This window comes from Panthera onca, chromosome F2 (genome assembly GCF_046562875.1).
Source record: "Panthera onca isolate mPanOnc1 chromosome F2, mPanOnc1 haplotype 2, whole genome shotgun sequence".
NCBI classification, from domain to species: domain Eukaryota; kingdom Metazoa; phylum Chordata; class Mammalia; order Carnivora; family Felidae; genus Panthera; species Panthera onca.
This window is the reverse complement of record NC_138356.1, coordinates 48401588-48426515: the sequence shown is the minus strand read 5'-3', so window position 1 is coordinate 48426515 and position 24928 is coordinate 48401588. Positions and strand designations below refer to the sequence as shown.

The following is a 24928-nucleotide window of genomic DNA, read 5'->3' as shown; positions in this document are numbered from 1 at the left end:
GTTTTTGTTGCTCCATATCCTCCTCAACAATTGGTATTATGTTGTCAGTGTGCTAGATTTTGGCCATTCTCATAGGTGTATAGTGATATCTCGTTGTAGGTTGCATTTCCTTAGTGATGTACCATGTGGGACATCTTTTTATATGCTCACTTGCTATTTTTTCCGGTGAGGTGTCTGTTGAGGTCTTTGGCCCATTTTCTAATTGGATTGGTTGTTTTTATATGTTTGAGTTTTAAGAATTCTTTGTATAATTTAGATAACAGGCCTTTATGATATGTGTCTTGCAAATATTTTCTCCCAGTCTATAGCTTGTCTTCTCATTCTTTTGACAGTGTCTTTTACAGAGCATTTTCATTGTGCCTTTGGTGTCATTGCCATACCTGAGGTCATCTGGATTTTCTTTGGTATTTAGCTTGTAAGAGTTTTATAGTTCTGCAGTTTATATTTAAGTCTGTGATCCCTCTTGAGTTAATTTTTGTGAAGAGTGTGAGGTCTTGTGTCTAGATTCAGGGTTTTTTTGTTTTTGTTTTTGCATATGGATGTCCATTTGTTCTGACACCATTTGTTGAAGAGACTGTCCTTGCTCCGCTGTGTTGCCTTTGCTCCCTTGACTCAAAGATCAGTTGACTGTATTTATGTGGGGGATTGGGGTCTATTTCTAGGCTCTGTATTCTGTTCTTTTGACCTGTTTGTCTTTTTTTTTTTTTTTTCCCAATAGCACACTATTTGGATTACCCTAGCTTTATGAATCTTGAGGTTAGATATAGTGTCTGTCCTTTAACTTTGTAGTTCTTCAGGGTTGTGTTGGCTCTGCTAGGTCTTTTTCCTCTCCACATAAACTTTAGAATTAGTCTGTTGGTATCCACACAATAATTTGCTGAGGTTTTGATAGGGATTGCAGGTGATGCATTTTTGGCAAGAATGCACAGAAGTAATGATGGGCCTTTCTCAGTGCATCATGTCAGGAGGTGCATGATGTTGATATGTCTCATCTGATGATAAGGTTACCCCTCATTAGTTAAGGTGGTGTTTGCCAGGTTTCTTAATTATTATTAAGTTACTGTTTTCCTCTGTGTAATTAATGTGTACTTTGTGGGGAGATCTTGATGACTATGTAACTTATTTTATGCTTGATTTTAGCACAATGATTTTTTGCCTTAATTATTTCTGTGGTGTTGGCCAAATATTTTTTTTTAATTTCCAATTTTTTTTTTAATTTTCATTTGTTTTATATTTACTAATTGGAATTTGTAAAGAATTTTCCTTCCTTGTCCATTTATTTCTTGTTTATTTCTATTTAGTTCTTTATATCATTATGGTCTCATTAACATTTGTTTTATTCTTTAGTTTATAATTCATTACTATTGTGTTGCTCAGTTTGTCTTGGATTTAAGTTCTCTTTATAAATAAAAGTTGGATATGACCAATTATAGTGGAGTGACTGAAATATAGCAGTGGAATTTTAGGACTTTCCTGATAAAATGTGTGACAAATATAATAATAATAAAGTATAGGATATTTGATCTTGAATGAAACCTCTGTAGATCTACTTCAGAAGATTAGGGCTAATCTTAAGACTTTAAAATGCAGAGAGAAGCAGTTTTTGAGTCCTCCATACTTATCCTTGCCCACACTGCTTTGTGCACCCACTCTTTTCTGTCCCTCACTCTCTCATCCAAACACATGCGCAGAATAAACTCTGTGTGAGCTTTCTTTGGCGTTTCATGGGTTGAAGTATTGAGAAATGTCACAAGTATCACAGCATCCACTAAGTCATTGTCAGTCATTTGTTTACCTTTATTTGGTCCTGCAGATGTCCACAAAGCATAAGCACTTAAGGGCTAATTGTTTCTGTTTGGCCTCTGAAAAGTCTCAGTTTGTTGATGGTGAAATTGTGATCAAGTTATTTTGTAAATTAAATTTTATAGAGTCAAAAATATTTTTCTTCATAATATATTTTTTCTGTGAGTTGTATAATGGGTGTTTTTTCCTCTTTCTGTGTTGATTACAGTGAACTTTAAAGAAGTTTGCAATTTATAACATGTCATAGAGAATCAAGGAAGGCAGAGCTTAAGTCTCCCAGAGGGGATTTTTATCCACAAATTTACCAAATGCAGTCAAATATGAAAGGGACCATCCCCGAAGACTGTGGCCACCCCTACCCCCTGCCCTTCCTTCAGAGTCCAGTTTTGCTCCCTCTGGGTTGTGAATCAGGGAGTGAATGGACTGTATCTGAGAGCTACATTTGGAAGAGTTGGGGATAGTTGGCTTTTCTTTTTCCATTAACATAGATAATTGAGAATTGATCATTTATTTTGACCGATCATTCTTAGGAATGCATAGTACACAGAATTTATGGGATTTTTAGTATTGTTCCCTTTGGCCTTTTCACTGTTGGCAGGTGTTTGTGTTAAAGATTTCTCATTCCTCCTGTTTTCTCCCTTTCATAACTAGCAAGATTTATCCTGGGAAGTATTTCAAAAATCCCCTATGTAATTTTGTTCAACTCATTTCAGACCAGGATAAGGGTAAGAACACCAAATTTACTTGGGAAAGAGAGTTAATTGTGCTCAGTAGTAAATTTTAAATGGAGGTATTTGTATCTAAAGTCTTTTTATTCTGTTTGAGGTCACTGGATATAATAGGTGATAGGTGTAAGCTGCTTTTCATTCATTTGAGCTACTATATTTCCTTTGGAGTCTCATCTGAGTTAGTAATTAGCACTGGATTTGGAATGTAAAAGCCAGGTAGGTCACTGTAAATAATAACTGAAGCTGGCTAGGTGGGTAAGATAGTAGGTAAGTAGTAAGACTGCGACAGACTAAGCGAATGCCCCATTTTTAGAGGAGGCAGCTGATCAGCTGATTATTCCCATAGGAGAATACAGAGTCATTGTTGCCAAATGCAAACTTCTGTGTCCTCTCCAACCTGGTTTTGTTTTGTTTTGTTTTATTTTGTTTTGTTTTTTTTTTTTTTGTTTTGTTTTTTTAAAGTAAGCTGTATACCCAGTGTGGGGCTTGAACTCATGACCCTGAGGTTGAGAGTTGCATGCTCCACTGACTGAACCAGCCATGTGCCCCTTAACCCCACCCCTTTTTTTGTCCCAAGGAAAGCTGCAATTCTCTATCCTTATGTGAAGATCTCTTGGCTTAAATATTAGAACTAATTAATATTTTTATGTAAATAAATATATACACAGGGACACACATAACCAATCATATGTATATAGCATATGTGTGGTGTTTATGTGTGTATAAGCTCTTTTTTAAAGTTTATTTAAAAAGTTTGTTCTTTAATGTTTATTTTTGAGATAGAGAACAGGGGAGGGGCAGAGAGAGGTGGGGGGGGGGGTGGGACAGAGGATCTGAAGCAGGCTCTGCGCTGTCAGCACAGAGCCTGATGCAGGGCTTGAACTCATGAACCGTGAGATCATGACCTGAGCTGAAGTCGGATGCTTAATCGACCAAGCCACAGAGGTGTCCCGGAAGTTTATTTGTTTATTTTTTGAGGGGGGGGGGAGGAGCAGAGAGAGGGTGGAGACAAAGGATCCAAAGCGGGCTCCATGCTGACAGCAGAGAGCTGGATGCGAGGCTTGATCCCACAAACCGTGGGTTTTATGTATATATTTTTAACTAACCAACCAGCTGTATGGACAAAGCTTGGCCCTTGACTTTGAGTTTGCAAGCTGTGGACTAATTCCTATGGCGTGATTTCCTCGGTTGATTTTGAGTCATTCTGTTACCTTGAGTGCTATGTAATGGGATCAGAATTGTAGGATTAATTTTGATGACCAAAGTATAGGTAGTAGAAACTGGTTTCCCCAGGAGTTTGGAGGTTTTTTTGGTTTGTTTTTGTTTTTGTTTTGTTTTGTTTTTTTAATGTTTATTTTTGGAAGAGAGGGAGTAAGAGTGTGAGCGGGGAGAGGCAGAGATAGAGGGAGACATGATCAGAAGTGGGCTCTGCACTGACAGCAGAGAGCCCCATGGGGGGCTTGAATTCACAAACCATAGGATCATGACCTGAACCAAAGTCAGGTTCAACCAAAGGCTTAACCACCTGCGCCACCCAGGTGCCCCAGGGCTTTTGCGTTTAGTATTAAACAATATATAGCTTACTAGCTTACTAAAATTATAGATAACAAGAATCGCTCCTTCCAGTACTGTCTTTTTTGACCACTGATAAATTTATATTACTGTGTGTTTAGTTCAGTATAGCAAATTGATTACAGAAAGAAATGTAAAAGAGCAATTTGAAGTAGGGAGACTCTGGAAGGTTGTTTGGATTCTGATAGAAGAAACCCTGCATAGCAGGTATGAGTGGGAAAACATGGTATCCTCCATGGTAACAGGTTAATGGACAAACCAGAGATATTTTGACAAATGTCTTTCAACACCTCAGTTCAGGGTTTGTGTAGCAGAGATTACAAAATGGCAGCCGTTGGTGTTTTGATGGATGAATCCAGCAGTGAACTTGGGTGTTTTAGGTAGGCTGATACTTTCCACTCTTCCCTGTTATCTTGACTTCATTTATTAATGTAATCTGTCTACCCTTCATGGAGATTTGAGTTTGTAAGGTCTGCTCAGGAGTAGATGTATACTTCGATAGGGTTATTTTAACCCTTTATGTCAGTTACATGATTTATAAATATTTTCTCCCATTTTATATGTTGCCTTTTCACTGTGTTGATTATGTCCTTTGAAGCACAAAGGTTTTAGGTTTGATATAGTTATTTTGCCTGTTTTTGTTTTCCGTGCTTGTGATTTTGGTATCATATCTAAGAGATCATTGCCACGTCCAGCATCATGAAGCTTTTCCCCTATATCTTCTCAGAATTTTATAGTTTTAGGTCTTATATTTAGGTCTTGAATCATTTTAAATTAATTGTTCCAGGGACGCCTGGATGGCTAAGTTGGTTAAGTGTCCGACTTCGGCTCAGGTCATGATCTCGCAGTTTGTGGGCTCGAGCTCTGCGTTGGGCTCTGTGCTGACAGCTCAGAGCCTGGAGCCTGCTTTGGATTCTGTGTCTCCTTCTCTCTCTCTTCCTCCCCTGCTCTCGCTCTCTCTCTCTCAAAAATAAGTAAAGATTAAAAAAATTTTTTTAAATAAAAAATAAGTAAATTAATTAATTGTTCCATGTGGTATAACATAAGGGTCCGGTTTCATTCTTTCACTTGTGGATATGTAATTTTCCATGTGTCATTTGTTGAAGACACTGTCCTTTCCCCATTGAGTGGTTTTGGCACCCTTATCAAAGATCATTTGACCATATGAGGGTTTATTTCTGGGCTCTCTATTCTGTTCCATTGGTCTGTTTGTCTTTATGCCAGTACCATACTGTTTTAATTATGGTAGTTCTGGAATAATGTTTCAAAATCACAAAGTATGAGTTCTCTAGAATTTTGTTTTTCTTCTTTTTCAAATTTGTGTTGGCTCTTGAGGATCTCTCAAGCCTCTACATGAATTTTAGGATGAATTTTTCTATTTTTGCAAAAAATGCCCTTAGCATTTTGATAGGGATTATAATGAATCTGTAGGTTGCGTTGAGTAATGTGGACATCTTAACAATATTAAGTCTTTCAGTCCAGGAGCATGAGGTTTGTTTTTATTTATTTGTGCCCTCTTTAAATTCTCTTAGCTGTGATTGGTAGATTTCAATATACAAGTCTGACCTACTTGGTTAGGTTTATCCCTAAGTACTGTTTTTTGTTTGTTTGTTTGTTTGTTTTTTTTTTTTGATGCTATTGTAAGTGGAATTGTTTTCTTAAATTTCCTTTTTGTTAATGCAATGTACTCTTAATGCACCTTAGTTTTTCTTTTGGTCTATGAATGGTTCTTTACTGTTATATTTATGACATCTATTGCATAACTGAGATTAAATGATGGTTCATAGTATAGTCCTGAGAATGCACAATAATGTTTTTCTCTAAAATTATCTTGGGCAGTTCTCAGGCTGTAGATACAAATACCACATAAACAATTGATACAGTGCATCAACAAGTGTAGAAAACCATCAAAAAGGGTGACACCAGGTTTTCTGGAGATTTATTTGTTCTTTTTCCATTTTACTGAGGAAACTTTTTAAAATTTTTTTTTTTTTCTGTTTAGACATAGGTTGTGCTTTCCAGTTAAGTAAGAAGAGAGATCCAGTAGTTTGTTGTATATTAGAATTGTTATGGTTAATATAGTCAGACATTTGTAAGGGAACAAAAGACTTGGAAAATCATATTTAAACTAAATCTGCGTGGGCAAGTTGAAGGTTTCAGCCTTAGATGAGTACCATGCACAATAGTTGAGAATAAATTACCTTTATCTAGATTGAATGATCTCTAAATATTAGATTCATTTTAAAGAGGCATCAACTATACTAAAAAAATTTTTTTTAAATAAATAGACTGGCACTGTCATAATTTCTAAGGCTAATGTGATTTGTGAGAACATTTTCTTTGAATACAGAAAAGCAGTTGTTTATGGTTATCTAGCTTTGTTGATTTGAAAATGCTTAATGCTCATGTTCGGGGCAATAAGTAAAGATGGAAATGTCATGCCTTTTCTAAGTTTTCTCATACTCAAGAAAAAATTAATGACTTTTAAATAATAACTTTTCCTTGGTTAAGGTGGTTAATAGTGCTAAATATCAATGGACTAATACCTTTGCCAAATAAATGTTTTATTCCATGCAAAGCAGTTTGAACCCTAAACTCTGAATTACACTTTTTGTGTAACATGTTGTTGGTAGTTATTGCCTGATGAGTCTTCCAGGTAGAGGCAAGGTGTGTCCTATATAACACATTTTAGAATTGTGACTAGAAATATTTGGTATGTGGAGCTTTAAAACATTACATCAAAAGATGCATAAATGTGATACTTATCTTTCTGAAGAGTGATTTTACATGTAAGTTAAGCATTAAAACACAAACAGTTTTAGTTTGAGGCTCAGTTCTGTTGTTCTATTAAAATACAATAAACTGTTACGTCAGTTAGACAAATAGCTTTGTCTTCACTTAGGGGAATGAACGTGAGACCCAAAGTGATCTATTCAGAATGACTGTTAAAAATATTGTCTTAAATTCTCTCCTTTTTTTAGAAGTCGATGGAGTTCTGGAGTAGGTGGAAGTGGAGGAGGGTCTTCTGGAAGGTCCTCAGCTGGAGCTCGAGATTCCCGCCGACAGACCCGAGTTATTCGGACTGGGCGGGATCGAGGGTCTGGGCTTTTGGGCAGTCAGCCCCAGCCAGTTATTCCTGCTTCTGTCATTCCAGAGGAGCTGATTTCACAGGTATGGACTTTGTGGAACACTTCACACAGGCAGCAGAACAATATTCAGTTAAATACTTAACTGAATATACTGGGCTTTAGTCATGACTTGCAGCATGAATTGTGAAATACTGCTTCTAGAAAGCTGATTTTGATAAAAGTATAGTCACAAGAAAATTAGCATAGCACTCTTCTTTATTTTTTACTTCAGGCCCAGGTCGTTTTACAAGGCAAATCCAGAAGTGTCATTATTCGGGAACTTCAGCGAACAAATCTTGATGTAAACCTTGCTGTAAATAATTTACTTAGCCGGGATGATGAAGATGGAGATGATGGGGATGATACAGCCAGTGAATCTTATTTGCCTGGAGGTTGGTGGATCACCATCATGGTTTTCTTAGCTTTAGAGGGAGAAACTTTTTTTTGAGTGGGTAATGGAATTATAAAGTACAATGGGTTTTCTGATGGTTCTTTCCAAGGTGGTAGGTATTTCTCACTGTAGTGTTTAATTTGTAAAATACTTTTTAGGGAAAATGGGGAAATGTTTTTGCTCAGTGGACTTGTGTTCTATCCCAGTAAAGACATAGATGTATATGCATGGCTTTATCACTGTCTGACAGATGACTCTGGAAAGTTGTTTTCTGATGCCCTTATTACCAAATATGTAATGATTGCATTTAGATTTTGGCTACATTATATCTATAATGTTACAAATATCTTAAATATCTTTTTTTTTTTTTAATTTTTTTTTAACGTTTATTTATTTTTGAGACAGAGAGAGACAGAGCATGAACAGGGGAGGGGCAGAGAGAGAGGGAGACACAGAATCTGAAACAGGCTCCAGGCTCTGAGCTGTCAGCACAGAGCCCGACGCGGGGCTCGAACTCACAGACCGTGAGATCATGACCTGAGCTGAAGTTGGACGCTTGACCGACCAAGCCACCCAGGCGCCCCTAATGTTACAAATATCTTAATAGAGATCTTTTTTTTTTTTCTTGTGATTATTTAGGTAGCCCAAGTGACATTCATGCATTTGATGTTCCCTAAAATCTTTATTAGTAACATTATTTCCTAGGTAGTTAGGACTTTTTCCTCAGGGTATGTCAGTAGTCTGCATCTCATTCTAATCTGATTTAATTTTCAGAGACCTTTCAGTGGTCTACAGATATTTTCTGTATCTGCTTTATTTATGTTTCTTTCTGTTTATAGAGGATCTTATGTCTCTTCTTGATGCTGACATTCATTCTGCCCACCCAAGTGTTATTATTGATGCAGATGCCATGTTTTCTGAAGACATTAGCTATTTTGGTTATCCTTCTTTTCGTCGTTCATCGCTTTCCAGGCTAGGCTCATCTCGAGGTAATTTTGCATTTATTTCTTTGTGATCATTGGCTGGCTATATGGAGAGATAGTGATAGAGTTCACTATGTTTTAACTTTTAATGTTGTAGTAATTATGCGTTAATACTTATTACTCTTTTTGAATGCTTTGGTATTAAACTAGTTATTTTTGATTTGGAAGAGCCACAAATAGTACTTCACTGTAGAGATGATCTTATCTACATTGTGGAATACCTGTCAAGGGATTTGACTTACCTAAGTGTATTTTTAATTAGGAAAATGGATTCTGAACTAAAAGCAGAATTCTACTTTACAGTGACATGCAGCATTCAGAAAACAAGTCTCTTTAGTTTATTTGATTAAAATAAAGTGATTATTCTGTTCATTTTAAATCCTGGCTAGATGGAAGTGAGAAGTATGAAAAAATTTAATAGAAATGGGATTGGCTAATAATTAATATGTGGAAATGTATAGCTTATCAAATGTTACTTTCAAAAGTTTGAAATTCTTGAAAGGTATAGTACATAGTAGAGGTTAGAAGATTTTGAAATCCTGTGAATGTAAGACTTTTCTCTGTATATGTTGGTATAGATTTAACTTGTATTTTAACTTTATTAAGTCAATTTTTTTAGTTTCCAGAATGTAAAACTGCTTGATTCAAATAACAGACAAGAATCAGTTATATTATCTACTGATCATTAGTAAACTGGAAAAATTGCTATGTTTTATTAAGACCTTGCTACAAATATCGAGTACTTAAAAGCAGAGTTTAAAAATAATAAACCTATGATGATCTTACAATGTACTGAACCTGTTACGTAATAGCTTTAAAAAATTTAAATAAATCCATACTTTACTGCCTTTATCAAACATTTCATTTTCAGATATTTAATATCAAGCACAAATAACTCCTTCTAAATTTCTCCCCTTTTTTTGGTCATTCTATGTAGGCATTGCTTTTCACTTGAACCATGTGAAATTGCTGCTGCTTCCATTTTGACCTGCATGGATGGCAGTTTCATATGGTTCAAGTTAATGTTGTTTCTAATCCTTCTTATCCAAGTCTTGGGAAGTATATTTTGATTACTTACTTAAAAAAATAATGAGCACACAAACCCCCCCCCCCCCCCCCCCCCCAACAAACTGTCTGTAGAGAGTTTGAAGGCCAATTGCAGGGGAAGCATTTTTGTAAGGAAATCTTTTTATCTTTCTATAAAGATTAGTTAAAAAAAGAAGCTTGTCTGTTTCTCAAAAATTTTTAGATGAAACTGACCATGAACATCCAGTCTATAAGATTACTCTGAACAAGGGCTTAAATTATTAACATTTTTATAGTTAATGTTAATGGATTTATATTTTATCCTTTTCAGGTTTTTTCCTTGTTTGTATAAGGTTTTGTTTTTGTAAGGCATTCTACTAAATACTCTTGATTTACATATGTATCTGATATATTGAAATTCTTATTTATGCACATTATCTAGTAGATAAAGTTATGGTAACCATTTTTAATGAAAGCCAAAAATTTTCAATTCCATTAAAAATCCATTTTAAAATAAAGTAATTCTGTTCTAAAATTAGTAGTTGGAATTCAAAAAAGTCTGCCTCTACATAGTTCTCAAAAATGCTAGTTTATAATTTTCATAGATTCACTTGAAAGAGTTAATGTTTTGAATGTTGCATGTCAGGCTTACTAGATATACATTTACATTAAATTTTTGTGAGTAGATAAACTGCTGTTAGTTGCATCCTGAAGGGTCTTTACTAGAGAGTGGCTTACTTTTATCCCACTGGTGTGACCCAATTGCATACCAGTTCTCCTTCTTCCCTTAGAGAGAGACTCTGAGCTGTTGCGTGAACGTGAATCCGTTTTACGTTTACGTGAACGAAGGTGGCTTGATGGAGCCTCATTTGATAATGAAAGGGGCTCTACCAGCAAGGAAGGAGAGCCAAACTTGGATAAGAAGAATACACCCGTTCAAAGTCCAGTATCTCTAGGAGAAGATTTGCAGTGGTGGCCTGATAAGGTATTTGGAAAGATTCCCACCCTTTCCATTTAAATGGATTCCTGGCAAACCCAACTGCCTCCCTCCCCCACCAAGGTTTCTATTTTATTTCAGAGTTTTGTACTACCATTATTTAAAAAAACAAAAAAAAAATTTTTTTAATGTTTAATTTTGAGAGAGAGAGACAGTGTGAGCAGGGGAAGGGCAGAGAGAGGGAGACACGGAATCTGAAGCAGGCTCCAGGCTCTGAGCTGTCAGCACAGAGCCCAATGCCAGGCTCAAACTCAGGAACCGTGAGATCATGACTTGAGCCGAAGTCAGATGCGCAACTGACCAAGCCACCCAGGCGCCCCTGTACTACCATTATTTTATTTTAAATACTTGTTTATTTTTGAGAGAGCACGCGCGAGTGAGCATGAGTTGGGGAAGGGCAGAGGGTGAGGGGTTCAGAGGATCTGAGGTGAGCTCTGTGCTGACAGCAGAGAGCCTGATGAGGGGCTCAAACTCACCAATCGAGAGATCATGACCTAAGCCGAAGTCAGACGCTTAACCAGCTGAACCGAGGAGGAGCCCTTGTACTACCATTATTTAAAACACACACACACACACACACACACACACGCACACACACACCCACACACACACACACACACACACACAGAGACATAAGTGATATTTTTGTTTTGTTTTAAAGTATACATAGAACATCTTTATTTGGCACTACAGGAGTCATCTTAGATGTAGATTCAGTGGTGCTATTATTTGTTGTTGTTTTTCTACTTGATGAAGTAAATTGGAGAAATCGGAATGGTAGTTCCAGATAACACATCAGCGTTCTGTTTCAGAACTTCTTTTTTGGTGATAATTTTGCCAGTAACTGATAACCCTTGGTAGAAATTTGTTTTATAATGTCAAGTGGACCCCTGCTACTGCAGAGCAAATTTGTGGTCATTGATAGAAGCCCACAAGTCAGGGCAAGATAGGGATCTGTGTTTCTTTTGACTAATTAGTTGCCCTGTTTCATGGCACTGAATTCTGACAGACCCTTTGCTCTAAATGCTGTGGGAGACAAAGTAGGCTGAACAGGAATGGACTGGGAGATCGGCTCTGCATCCTGAAAAGTACAGTGACTGGCTTCTAGAAGGCATCCAGGATTTGTTAAGTTGATGTGAATCTTTAAAAATTCATCACTGCTGCAGAGGAAACATAGTGTCTGATCCTGTTGATGCTGTGTAGGTTTCCTTGTCCTGAGTGCTTGGTAATGGCTCCTACAGGAAGCCATGTTTTTCATCTCTCTTTTGATGTGCCTTTTTCTTCTTAATTCCAGAGCCAGTGGACAGGAAATTTTTTTTTTTTTTTTTTAAATTTTTTTTTTTTTCAACGTTTTTTATTTATTTTTGGGACAGAGAGAGACAGAGCATGAACGGGGGAGGGGCAGAGAGAGAGGGAGACACAGAATCGGAAACAAGCTCCAGGCTCCGAGCCATCAGCCCAGAGCCTGACGCGGGGCTCGAACTCACGGACCGCGAGATCGTGACCTGGCCGAAGTCGGACGCTCAACCGACTGCGCCACCCAGGCGCCCCGACAGGAAATTTTTTTAAGTAGGAGGAAAAGAACATAAAAATTTTGAGGTTAATCTCTAACAGATAAGGAGATTCTGATAGAGATTTTTTTTTTTCTTTTTTTGAAGTTGAATTTGCATTTGGGATATTAAAGGAAAATACTGTTTAACTTTTAAATTTATTTTTCATAGTTATTGCGAATCTTGATGTAGTTCATTTATTTTCTTCTGTATTCAGCTCATGTGGAAAGCTTGAATACAAGAAGGAACATGAATTTTAATCAGTCTCTTTGTAAGCAAAGGTTATTCTGTTTTCTTTGGCAGCTGACAAACTTTCCCTGTATTGGCATTCTCTTACTTCTTTCCATAAAACTAGACATGTCCTAAGTTCTGCTTTTACTCCATGTGGTAGAAGGTGATTTAAACCTAGGGCTTTTTTTACCCCTCTCTTCCGTACATTGTTCTGTGTTTCCTATTTCTCTTGCCTGGATCATATTAGCCTGTGTCTACTTCCATGTTGGCAGGAAGTAATAGAGGATTCGTGAATCTTGTTTTAATAGTACCATCGCATATATATTAGTCTGGGCTTCTTTATCATGTACTATTTTTGATGAATAAGTGTTTTAAACAGTACAAATCTAGCAAGCTTTTTCCCTGGCCAGCGTATGCTCTGTTAGGCTTAGACAGTCTTTGTTGCTCTTTACTAATAGGCATGTTTTTAGTACAGCTTGTTTTCAGAAACAGTTAATAAGTACATCGTGATATCTTGAGACTGTGCAGACTTAATAACACTTAATGTGTTATTTCCTTGATGTTTAGACATCAAGGAGGAATAGGAGTGTGTGAAGCAAAATATATCCTTCCTGTACCTTTTTTTCCTATTAAACCCCTAATTTAAAATATTTGCACTGGAAAAGATCTACTTTTTATTAGCTTATGATTGAAATTTAGATATAAAAAAATGCAGTTTAGGGAAAAAATAGCTTAAGCCTAATCAAACTCTTAAGCATTATCATAGTTATCAACAAATACCAGTAGTTGACCATATTGCCCCCCCCCCCCCCCCCCCCCCCCAAATTGGCAGTAGTGATCCCTGGGAAGTACAAGGGTTTTGGTGGAGGGGAGCTTGATGTGTGATCAAGTGTCAGGTGGAGGGTGCAGGGAGATAAAGGGTGTTGTCAGCATTCACTACTTAGAAGTAATGTCTCTTTCTTTTTTGGGTGAGGAGGGTTAAAGAATGCCTGCCAGCTTAACTTCAGAAATGACTTAATCCAGTATTTTTAAATTGGAAGTTTGCGTAGTAACCATAGTATCTTCACTCTTCATTGTGTTGGGGTACATGAGAAATTCCATTGGTTAATTATCTTCTGGATTAGTACTGACTTTTCCCTATTCCCTATTTAGAGAAACAGCAATTTCTTCCAAGTTTCACCATTTTGTAGGCTAATAAAGTTTCTTTCATAGTATAAGCCTTTTATAGTTAATATTGAACTGAAAATATTTCAGGTAACCTTAAACTTTAAATATTTCTATGAGTTATTCCTTGAGTTAAATGTCAAAGCTAATATAAGAGCATACTTGGGAACTCTTGTGCACTGTTGGTGGGAATGTAAATTGGTACAGCCACTTTGAAAAATAGTATGGAAGTTCCTCAAAAAATTAAAAACAATTAACACATGATCCAGCAATTCTGCTTCTGGGGGTTTATCCAAAGAAAATGAAAACACTAACCCAAAAAGATACATGCACTCTCGTGTTCACTGAAGCATGTACAATAGCCAAGATATGGAAATAACCTTAAGTATTCATCAGTGGATGATAAAGAAGATATAATACATACATATACTCATATATACAATTGAATTTTGTTCCACTATAAAAAAAGGGAAATCTTGCCATTTGTGACAACATGGATTGTACCTCAGTGGCATTATGGCGGGTGAAATAAGTCAGAGAAAGACAAATGCTATATGACCACTCTTATATAAGAATGTGGAATCACAAAAACAAAACAAAACACCAAGCTCATACATACAGAGAACAGATTGGTGAGTACTAGAGGCAGGGGGTTGAAAGGTAAAAAGAAAAAGTTTTAAAAATTGTTACATAGGCATAAAAATTTTTCCTTTATTAATTTTTCAATACCTTAAAAATATAAAAATTAGAAATTATTATAAGGATGTCTTCATGAAGACAGGTGAAGGTCAGTCGTTATTAATTTAGTAGCCTTGATTAAATGCATACTTCCTTTTTTTTTTTGAAGCTTATTTATCTATTTTGAGAAGGAGGGTGAGTGGCGGAGGGACAGAGAGGGCAAGAGAGAGAATCCCAAGCAGACTCTGTGCTGCCAGCACAGAGCCCAACGCGGGGCTTGAACTCCTCAAACCGTGAAATCGTGACCTGAGCTGAAACCAAGAGTCGGATGTTTATCTGAGCCACCCATGTGCCCCACTGCAATCTTTGTGTTAGGCCTTTTGCTTAGGTGTTAGGGTAATAGTTTTGTAGAAGGCAGAACAATGATATTAATGCTTTGGAGTAAGTACCATTATAGAATTCGGTACAGGCGGCTTTGGGGAATCCTAGGAGGCCAGAGTGATTGCTGAGTATGGACTCTGGAGTCAGATTGCTGGAGTTCATATCCTGGCCCTGCCACTTACTAGCTGTGTGGCCTTGGTTAAGACCTTTAACCTCTCTGGGCCTTTGTTTCTCATGTATAAGATGAGGATAATAATGGGTTTTGCCTTGTGAGATTGTCACGAGAATTAGATGACCCATTATATATAAAGTGTAAAGAACAAGGAGAACAAAGGGTCTTTGTTCTACAAAGAGAACAGTTTCTGTAAGTCATGGACGGGTGAGACCCCAGCGGCAGCGTTTGGGTATTCCAAGTGGGTCCATGTGGCAGTAAGGATTTTGAGCGCTGGATTCTCTGCTGGTACAGAGTTGAGCACAAGCTGAAAGAGATACGACCATGTCCATTGTCTGCCTTGGCTAAAAATGCAAGAAATGAAAACATTTTATTGCTATAATAATGTAGCATAATAAAAAATTAATGGGTTGTCTGTACCTACCTAAGGGAGAGATGGAGGGAGGGCCTCTAAGTCCAAGTTCCTCATGTTCACAGTTGAACCAGCCAAATCTATACTGGTTTCTGTATAGTTTTACCCCAGAATGTCAACTTTTTTATTATGCTGCCCTGCCTCTTCATCCATCATTCCTCCCTCCCTCCCCAGCATACCACTGTCCCTCATTCCTGTCCTTCCTCCTGTTTGCTTTTTGTACTTTATATTTCTGGAAGTAGCTGTGATAATTCAGTTACTTTGGTAAGAGGATGCAATCTTCCCATTAGCTGATTATCTCACATAGCTTCATTTCACTTCTCAGTTCTGAAATTTACTTTTCTCAGACTAGAAATTTAATTCTATGTGCTGAATGTCTACATGTAAAATGCAGCTATATATATATATATATATATATATATATATATATATATATATATATATATATATGCCAGCTTACTTCCAACAAGAATCTAAGGTGACTTATAAGGGAAAAAAGATGCAGCTATAGTCACGAAACACTGTTACCAAGAGAATGCACGGATAAGAGGGAATAACAGACGTGGGAGGGAGAAGGAGGAGTAATTACACAGAAATCCATGCTGAGTAAATCTGCTGAAACTGAACATAAAAACTTTGCTTTGTGCCCCATAATGCTTTCAGTTTAAAGCACGCACATATCCTTTATTTTTAAGCAAGTTGTTGGAGAAGAGTGTGGTGAGAGTTGTGTCGTGGGTGGTGAAGAAACAAACTGATGGAGCAAGTCAGTGATGTTAATTTGCAGTCCCTTCCCTTACTGTCGTGGACCTGTTTTCATATGGCCTAAGAAATAAAGAAAATATATTCACATTGGTCTTTTGAACTGCAGAGTTGCATGTGATTCTCCGTTTGTTTGAATGGTGTTGAGAGCAAATAGGCCATGACATTTGGTTCCTTACTTAAGCTATTTGAGCAGCCTCACTGTTGGAACCAGTTGACCAAACTTGTTGATCATATTGCTTCACCTTCAGGGTTCTAGAAGGGCAAGTTCAGTGGGGAGAGGTCTTTGTTGTTGTTGTGTTATTGACACTTGGATGTTGCAGGTAGTAAGTACCTGTTAAGAATTAGCTAAATGTGTCCCAAACATAATTTAAAAGGAGAAGTTGTCATAGAAAGGAAACGAAGGCAGGCATAAGGAGACTAGGGAAAGTGGATAGGCAAAGAGAAATGAAGTGTGAATAACTAAAGTTGATCAAATTGCACGTTGTAACCCTTGGTTATGTTCCATCCACTTCAGGCATAATATGTGATAATGTTGCTGTTGGTGCTGGTACGTCCTGGGAGAGGTAGTGTTGGCTGATGGAACATTTTTTTAAAAAGATGAAAACCAAGTTTTATGGGAGAAATATAGGAATAGAAAGGCCAACGTTTTCAAAATAGAAGTCACTAAATATAGATGTGGTGAGCAGGAATTTACACTGCTGCTGGACTACATGCCTTTTTTTTGTTTTTTTCTTTTCAGTTTTGGCCCCTACATAATTTCTATCATTTTTGGCAGATTTCCATCTCCTTTTGGGGAGACATTTCTAGTTTGATTGATGGCCTCAGTTCAGTTATTTCTTGTTATTCAGACAGTTGCAAACTTATTGAGCAGCTTCAACTTTTAGTGACTTGATTTTTGTTAAAAAAAAAAAAAATAGGGCTACAGAGTACTGATCTTTCAGGAAACATGCACATCTACTTTTTCCAGTTGGGTTGAAGTAGGCCCTAACTTGCTCAGAGGCAGCCATTGTTATTTCATAAATACAATAAAAACAATGTTTTCTATGACGTTATAAAATGAGTGAGCTAAAATACTGTTCTTTTCTGTTGTTTGATTGTTTCGTATTTCTTCACATAACAAATCTAAATCGGGCAAGAAGCGATAGGTGATTATTCCATCATCTTCCTTTGGTTGGACACACACATTTTCCACATTTGTCCGTAATGGATTTTCAGTGCCTTTGGCATTCAGTTAGTTCATTCAGGACTTACCCTGGGGAACGTTGGTCTGTCTTGGAGGATATAGGTAAAGTCACTTCTGAGAGGCTTTGTGCGCCATGTTCTTGCTATAGGGATGATTTGTTCAGGATTGTATTGCTCTGGCAAGGCATTTTACTTGGAGAAGTTAAAATTCATCTATTCATTCAGTTATAAGAGTGTTCTTACTGTGTACCATGTGCCAAGCTGGCCTTTGGGAATGTAGAAGTGAGTATGATATGGCCCCTCTCAGTGGGGAAGACATACATTCACATACAGTATAATGTGTTCACAGTGTGTGATCAGTGGTAGACTTGAAGGTGTGAATACAGTGCTTAGAGTTTCACAGTGGAGAATGACTAATGCCACCTGAGACATTTGGTAGAGACTTCACACAGGAGATGATATCTGAGCAGCATTTTTAAGGTTAAGGAGGCAGTGACTAAGATGCAGAGGCATTCCAAGCATATCAAGCATGGGCCTAGAGTCAGGAAAGGGCACAGTGTGGTTATGGAACAATGAGAAAGCCAGTGTGGGTAGGGAGTAGAGAAGAGCAAGATGGAGCAAGACTGTGAGTGCCCCCCGGCAACTTGCCACGGGGTTAAGACGGTCTGCAGTCACTAGGAACAGAGTTCTTAGAGAAGTGACATGATGGGGTCCATGGGGTTCTGTTTGTTTTTTTATGAGGTGAAGGCTCTTGGCATTGTAGGAGAAAGATAGGAATAGGAAAAATCTGGAGTCTGTTCAGAGACTGATAGAATTGTCATGGAAGGGAATTAGGAGCATCTCAACTAAAGTAATGGCAGTGGAGATAGAGGAAGGGAAGAATCTAAGGAATTTGAGGCAAAGGCAGTACTGGTTGACTAGTCACTACATTGTTAAGAGAGAAGAAGAGGAGGTGATGGGAGGGCCCAGGTTTTCATGTCTCTCCTGTTACAGGGTGGGTGGTGGATGTCATTCATGGAGAGAGCAACTGCAAAGGATATGCAGCTTTGGAGGAGATGATGAATTTATTTTGTAGATGTTAGGGTGCTTTACGACATCCAGTAGACAACTCTTGCAACAGGTTAGTTTGGAGGTAGGAGATGTACATGTTTAATAAGCATGATGCCCCAATGGCTGCTGTCAGGCTGAGGGTGGAGCATATTTGAATAAAGGAACAGGGTGGATGGAATCTGGGGCAGGGAGTGGATGGTGGTATGAGGGAGATGAAGAAAATAGCCATGAAAAAAGAAGAAAGACCAATAGGGAATAGTGACCTATGAATAGGGACAGGAGAAATTCCAGAACAGATGAACAGGGTCAAATGGTTTGAAGAGTTTAAAGAGAAGATGGGCTAATTAAATGCATGGGGCATTGATATGACTGTTCGAGGTGTAGTTGTACCTCTGAGTGAAAGCTGGTAAGGTGAAACATGCCAAGCAATTCACTTTACCATGAGTAGGATTGAAGGAAGGATTAGTTTGGTTGATTGTTGGGGTTATGAGAGAGTGTTACATCCTGTGTGTGGGGGTTACCCTTAAATAAGAGAGAAGGACAGTTCTTTCTCTGAGATGAAGGTGGGGGGGAGAGGAGAATGGTGTTTTTTTTTGTTAAATCTAGAAGTAGGAATATTCAGCAAGCTTGTGCTTTTCTGGGTAAGTAGAAGGTGAAGTTGGGGGCAGAGTAATCATAGTTGAATTTGAGCACTAATTTGTGCTGGGCTGTGTGCTGTCTACTTTATATATGTTACTGTCTTTTGGCTTTTATTCTCCCCCCATATATATTATTAAACCCACGTTAGAGGTAAAGAAAGGGGGTTCAGAGAAGTTATAAAACTTACCCAGAGTCACATACTTGATAGGTGTTGGATCCAGGTTTGGGGCTCACTTGGCTTGATTCCATCATCCTTTAACTGAAGGGAGGAGAAGGAAATGTGAGGTAGAGATGTTAGGATTTGATGCAGCCACCTTGGAGAGAGTAGACACAGGTTTTCAGATACGCTTGGCGAAGGATAAGAGAGGAATTGGTAACTTGCAGAGTTTCGAATTTGGTTTCTCCTATCCCTCTGTGGAAGTGACTTGACAATAGGGGTGATTGGTATTGGTAAAATAGAAGATTAAAATTTGGGTTCTTTCGGTACACCTCTGCAGCATAACCTGTAGTTACATTATAAATCGTGGCAGACTTTACAGGCTTTAGCTGACCAGTGTAACCCATCTGACCAAATAAGATTGGAATTTGACAGAAAAGCAAAATGACACCATTAGTTTAGCATACTCCAGAGCCAGAATTCCAAAGAGAAGCAGTGCTTAGACCAGTAGCAAAAGTACAACCAAAAATCTCTTAATGGCAAGTTTTGCCATGTGATTTCTGGGTAGCTTCATGACTCTGATCATATTAACATTATGTTAAAAATAATACTGATACTGGGGCACCTGAGTGGCTTAGTCTGTTGATGGTCTGACTCTTGGGTTCAGCTCAGGTCATGATCTCATGGTTCACGGGTTTGAGCCTGTGTCAGTCTCTGCTCTAAGAGTGTGGAGCCTGCTTGAGATTCTCTCATTCACTCACTCGCTCACTCTTTTTCTCTCTCTGCCCCTCCCCTGCTCTTGCTCTCTCGCTCTCAAAATAAATAAACATAAAAAAATTATTGATACTGTTCATTTACATTTATTGTCAAAGATTTTTAGAATTTAATTGCATTTAACACCTGGCATGTGCATCACCTTAAAACTAAATGAACTCTCACCTTAAAAAAAACAACGTAGACGTTTGTTTCAGCAGCTTGGAAAAGTCTAGAGAGAAGGAGTCTTCTGTCTTGACACTTGATTTTTCCAGCTTCAGCTTATTGTTTTCTTCATTTATTTGGCACATTTATATCACCTACCATGTGCACTGTTCTAAAAAATGGGGATACAGTGGTGAACAAGACAAAGCTTATATCCAAGTGAATAGACCGTAAATGAGTAATACAGTATTGTGAATATACTATTACTATCATAATGTAGTATAGTTGTGAAATGCTATCATCTACAAAGAAAGCAGAGTAAGGAGGTGGAATATGACAGTGGTGGTTTTGTAGGTAGTGTGGTCAGAGGCTTCATTTGAGCAGAATTGATTAAGGATAGGGATTGAGTCACTGAGAAACAAGGCAAGAGAATACCAAGGACATGACAGGATCCTGCGGACATGGTCTAGGAGCTGGAAGAAGGCCTGTGTGACTGAAGGACAGTGATTTCACAGAGGAAGCCAGGGCTGCATTACGAAGGGCCTTACAGGCTGTGCTGAAGACTTTGCACAGCTGTGGTTTATATGTTTACTGAATTAATCCCGATTTAATGAAGTGATTAAAGTGATTAGGTTTGGCCAGTTGTACTTACACTACTGTATTATTTTTTACTTTATAGGATGGAACAAAGTTCATCTGTATTGGGGCTCTATATTCTGAGCTTCTGGCTGTCAGCAGTAAAGGAGAACTTTATCAGTGGAAGTGGAGTGAATCTGAGCCTTACAGAAATGCACAGGTATTTTATATTAAGCTTTCATCGAATGGTTCTATATATCAACATACAAAATAGTGATCATTTTTCTTGTGCTTTCTAAGAATCCTTCACTGCATCATCCACGAGCAACATTTCTGGGGCTAACCAATGAAAAGATAGTCCTGCTGTCTGCAAATAGCATAAGAGCAACTGTAGCTACAGAAAATAACAAGGTAGGAAATACTTTGCATTCGTTGAGAAACATTTCATGCTTCAGTTCTTGGTTTTCTTCCTCTCCCTCTGCCCCTTTTCCATCTTCTAATTTTCTGTCTTTCTAAATCCACAACTTCAAAGCATCTCAAGCCTAAAGAGAGTAATCCAGTATATAATCTTTTTGTTGCTGGTTTATCCCTATATTATAATCCAACTTTAGAGGTGGCTTTTTCCCTTAAGGGAAGGACAAAATATTTGAGATAAGTGCTAACAAAAGCTGTCCGAGATGGATTGGGGAAGTATGTGGGTATTTTGCCTTGGATTCTCTTTGGCTTTAGAGTCACTAAAAATTTTTTTTTTTTTTTTTTAGTTTATGTATTTATTTTGAGAGAGAGCGAGCATGGGGGAGGGGCAGAGAGAGAGGGAGAACTCAAGCAGGCCCTGTGCTGTCAGTGCATGAAACTGTGAGATCATGAAACTCATGAAACTGAGATCATGACCTGAGCCCAAATCAAGAGTTGGACGCTTAATTTATTGAGCCACCCAGATGCCCCTAGAGTCACTAAATACTTTTTAAAATTGTTGTAGCAAATGTTTACTTTTGATTAATTTCTTTGAGATGGCTTTAGACGATCATTTCAATAGCTGCTACTTCAATTTATTTGTGTAAGGAAAGTATTTTAGATTCTTAATTAAGAGCCTTTTCTGAATTACTTATTTTTCTGGCATTTAGCTCAAAACATTTTAGAATTGCAGTCCGTAGAGTATGTATGTTGTTTCCTAGTTTTGACCACAGTCCTTTCTTATTTATTTAAGCCTCTAATATTTTACTTTTTAGGTTGCTACATGGGTAGATGAAACTTTAAGTTCTGTGGCTTCTAAATTAGAGCACACTGCACAGACTTACTCAGAACTTCAAGGTGAACGGATTGTTTCTTTACATTGCTGTGCCCTTTACACCTGTGCCCAGCTAGAGAACAATTTATATTGGTGGTGAGTAACACAGGGAGGGGGAATTCCTTATCAGTGAATGCTTTTATGTGCATAGATAGGTGCTTTGAGAAGTGGAATACCAACTTGAGAAGGTTGGTCAAAAGATAATGCTTTGTAGAGAGGGAAATTTCACTTTGGAACAAAGTAACATTAAAAAAACTTATAAAAGTAACACATACTTTAGTGACTGTAATTATGGAATTTTACAAAAGTATAAAGTGGAAACAAAAATTACCTATCATCCTGCAACCTGAAGGTAACTACTGTTAGCATTTGGAAGTATTTTAAATCTTTCTTTCCTATACATAAATAGGTACTTTGCTTTTACATAATTGGGAACCTAGGCTATCGGGTATTTTTTATGCTTTTTCATTTAACAGTATTACTTAAAATATAATTAAATATAAAATATAATTACAGTATTTCATTGGATGTATATTTTGTGTCTTCCTTTATCCCTTTACTATTGACTTTAAAATGTATTTTTTCTGTTGTGTTTTAAGGAGTTTAGTAAATCTACATTGGCAGAAATAATATGTAGGGGAATCTACTAATGAAATAAAATTATTTGGAAGAAAATTTCAGGTGATCGATTTTCTATAAAAATTTAATCCCTAAAGGTTTAATAAAAACAGGACCAGTTATGTATTAAAGCTATGCGCAAGTTATGATTAAGAATAAGTTGTAAATACAACAAGCAAAAATATTATGTAATTTCAGATTAATAGGCTTCTTTGCTGCTTGCTTGACCAATTTATACTCTTTCTTTTCAGGGGTGTAGTCCCTTTTAGTCAAAGGAAAAAAATGTTAGAGAAGGCTAGAGCCAAAAATAAAAAGCCCAAATCTAGTGCTGGTATTTCTTCAATGCCGAACATCACTGTGGGTACCCAGGTAAGTGATTAGGGGACGTTGTTACTCTTCAAAATCACTTTCTTCCTCTTTAATTAATTCCCTTCTAAGCAGTTTTATAAATGAATGTTATTTGAAGGACCAGGTTCCAATAGCATGTATATGCTTTTTTATTCAATAGTTGAGTGACATGGAGATTCTGCCCCAGTGTCACAGTAGGTTTCCTTATGGGGCAGGGTTTCCGGATTTGCCTAATTTTAAGAATCATTTGGTACTTGAATGCAAGAGTGTGGAGCTCCTGGGATGTTCCTTCAGTTTGTCTGGTGGTAAGGCCTCGGGTTGATTATGTTAACAAGCATCCCAGGTGATAAACAGCCAGGCAGTTTTGAAAGATCCTGCTCTTGGGGATGTTGTCAGCATAGGGCAGGAGGCTTCCTCAGATCTGTTTCCACCAGAGATGGATTCCACTCTGAGACGATTTTAGGCTTCTATGTTATAGAAGGTGATTTTTCTAATACCTCAGTGGATCAAATTGTGGTTGGTTCAAGGACTTCTGGCTCCTCCATTCTTTCAGGGAGTCTGCAGAGCCCTTTCTTTTCTTTCCATTTACATATCTGTGAAGCTGAATTGTCTGCATACACTTTAGTCTAAGTAACTATCACAACAGATTGAATGTGGAAGCAGACGTGGGAATCGAACTGTCTTCCATTAAATCAAACATTAAGAGATTTGCAAAAATGTTAACAGTGCCATTTTTCTTGCTGTTTTTTTTGAAAACCAGTTTTTTATAAAATTGTTTATATTAACATGACATTTATTACTGTGAAGTATTTAAAAATTTCTCAATTTTAATTACTAATACATTAAATACCAGCTAGATAGGACCCAAATAAACAAAATATTTTTGGGTCCTCAGTAATATTTAACAGGGAAAAAGGGCTCTGATACCAGAATAGTTTGAGAACTGTTGTTCTTTTCATTCATTATCTTGAGGATAGTTTATCTTGAGGATAAAAATTGGTGTATATTCTAGCAAGCACTACAATGACTATTTTGTAAGATCTAGGAAATACAAGATATAAGTTATCCCACCTTGTAGTGATAAGGAAAAGAAAAATTCAGAGTGCAAGATGACACATCGTGTAATAAAAACTACCATTTGTCTAAGTGCAAGGGATTATAAAGTGCTTAAAGAGTTACTACTTCAGTTGTTACTTTTCAACAAAACCCAGCTTATACATACCCGTTTTGTGTTTGTGCCTCTTTGTTGTTGTTGTTATTGTTGTTGTTGTTGTTGTTGTTGTTGTTGTTGTTGTTGTTGTTCTTGTTGTTCTTGTCGTCGTCGTTGTTTGGTCCTAGTCATGGTTGTCTTATTCTGACTTATTTCTTGCTTGGCCTCCCAATTGGGAAGTGTTTAGTGATTACCCATTATTTTGAATATTCTTCTTCAGCCTTCATTATTTATTTCAGTTGTTTTGGACAGGAGCTTCAAAGAGCTCCCCTTTTCCTGGTTAGTCCAATTACTGATTTCTGTTGTTCTTAAAGTTCCTTGTCCACTGGAGTCACTCAATAGCAAGATATCCTCGCATTTGCCTTATTAGCATGGAGGATGATGTTGCTACAGAGAGAGAGAGCAGAAAAAAACACTTAAAAGGTGCACTGAAGAAAATTTTTAAACGAAATAGCTTGGAACTAAATTGCTAAGAGATAGGTATATTAAAATATTTTGGTATAGAACTAAGATTTTATTTTAAAGCTGTGGAAAACTAGAGATTTAAGATAGTCATAGCCACAGAATAAGGAAAGCCTTCGTGTGTTAACTGTTGATTACTTAGAATTATCAGCTACACCTACACTCTGAGATCATAATGTTGAGAATGATGTATTTAGCAGTTATCCATTGACACGTCTCGTTATATGCTGGACCCCAAATACACACCACCTTGTCTTTAAGGTGATTTATTTTTTATAAGAAGGCCCTAATAAATAACCTCCTATCTTCTAATCTTACCACATTTCTCTTTAAAATACAGCCTTCTTTCTTATTGATCCTCTTTCAGACTGTAAGCTTTCACCAGTCTTCTCTGAAAATTTGTGGGTGAAACTTCCCTTTAAGTCACAGCTCAGCAGGACATACCTTTTTCCAGAAGTCAGCTCTTCATGAACTGTACATTCTAAGCCACAGATCTATATTT

General features: G+C 37.3%; 1 protein-coding gene and 1 long non-coding RNA gene across 8 annotated transcripts in view; one reads left to right on the top strand and one right to left on the bottom strand.

Annotated features, from left to right (window-relative positions):
• The window catches only part of UBR5 (ubiquitin protein ligase E3 component n-recognin 5), a 137438-nt gene that overhangs the window by 47554 nt on the left and 64956 nt on the right, over positions 1-24928 (top strand). For 5 of the 7 annotated variants that reach the window (XM_060611046.3, XM_060611049.2, XM_060611045.2 and 2 more), the window contains exons 6-13: positions 7085-7274; positions 7464-7623; positions 8462-8611; positions 10405-10616; positions 20604-20720; positions 20801-20911; positions 21730-21884; positions 22658-22775. In XM_060611046.3, the coding sequence (XP_060467029.1) occupies positions 7085-7274; positions 7464-7623; positions 8462-8611; positions 10405-10616; positions 20604-20720; positions 20801-20911; positions 21730-21884; positions 22658-22775 (1213 nt within the window). The remainder of the gene's footprint in view (positions 1-7084; positions 7275-7463; positions 7624-8461; positions 8612-10404; positions 10617-20603; positions 20721-20800; positions 20912-21729; positions 21885-22657; positions 22776-24928) is intronic. The other 2 variants (XM_060611048.2, XM_060611047.2) reach the window with 1 other exon arrangement.
• Positions 14999-24337, bottom strand: LOC144615018 (uncharacterized). The gene is made up of 4 exons (XR_013553340.2): positions 23977-24337; positions 19946-20096; positions 19051-19163; positions 14999-15111 (listed from the first exon to the last, which is right to left on the bottom strand). It is a non-coding gene; the product is annotated as an uncharacterized LOC144615018 (long non-coding RNA).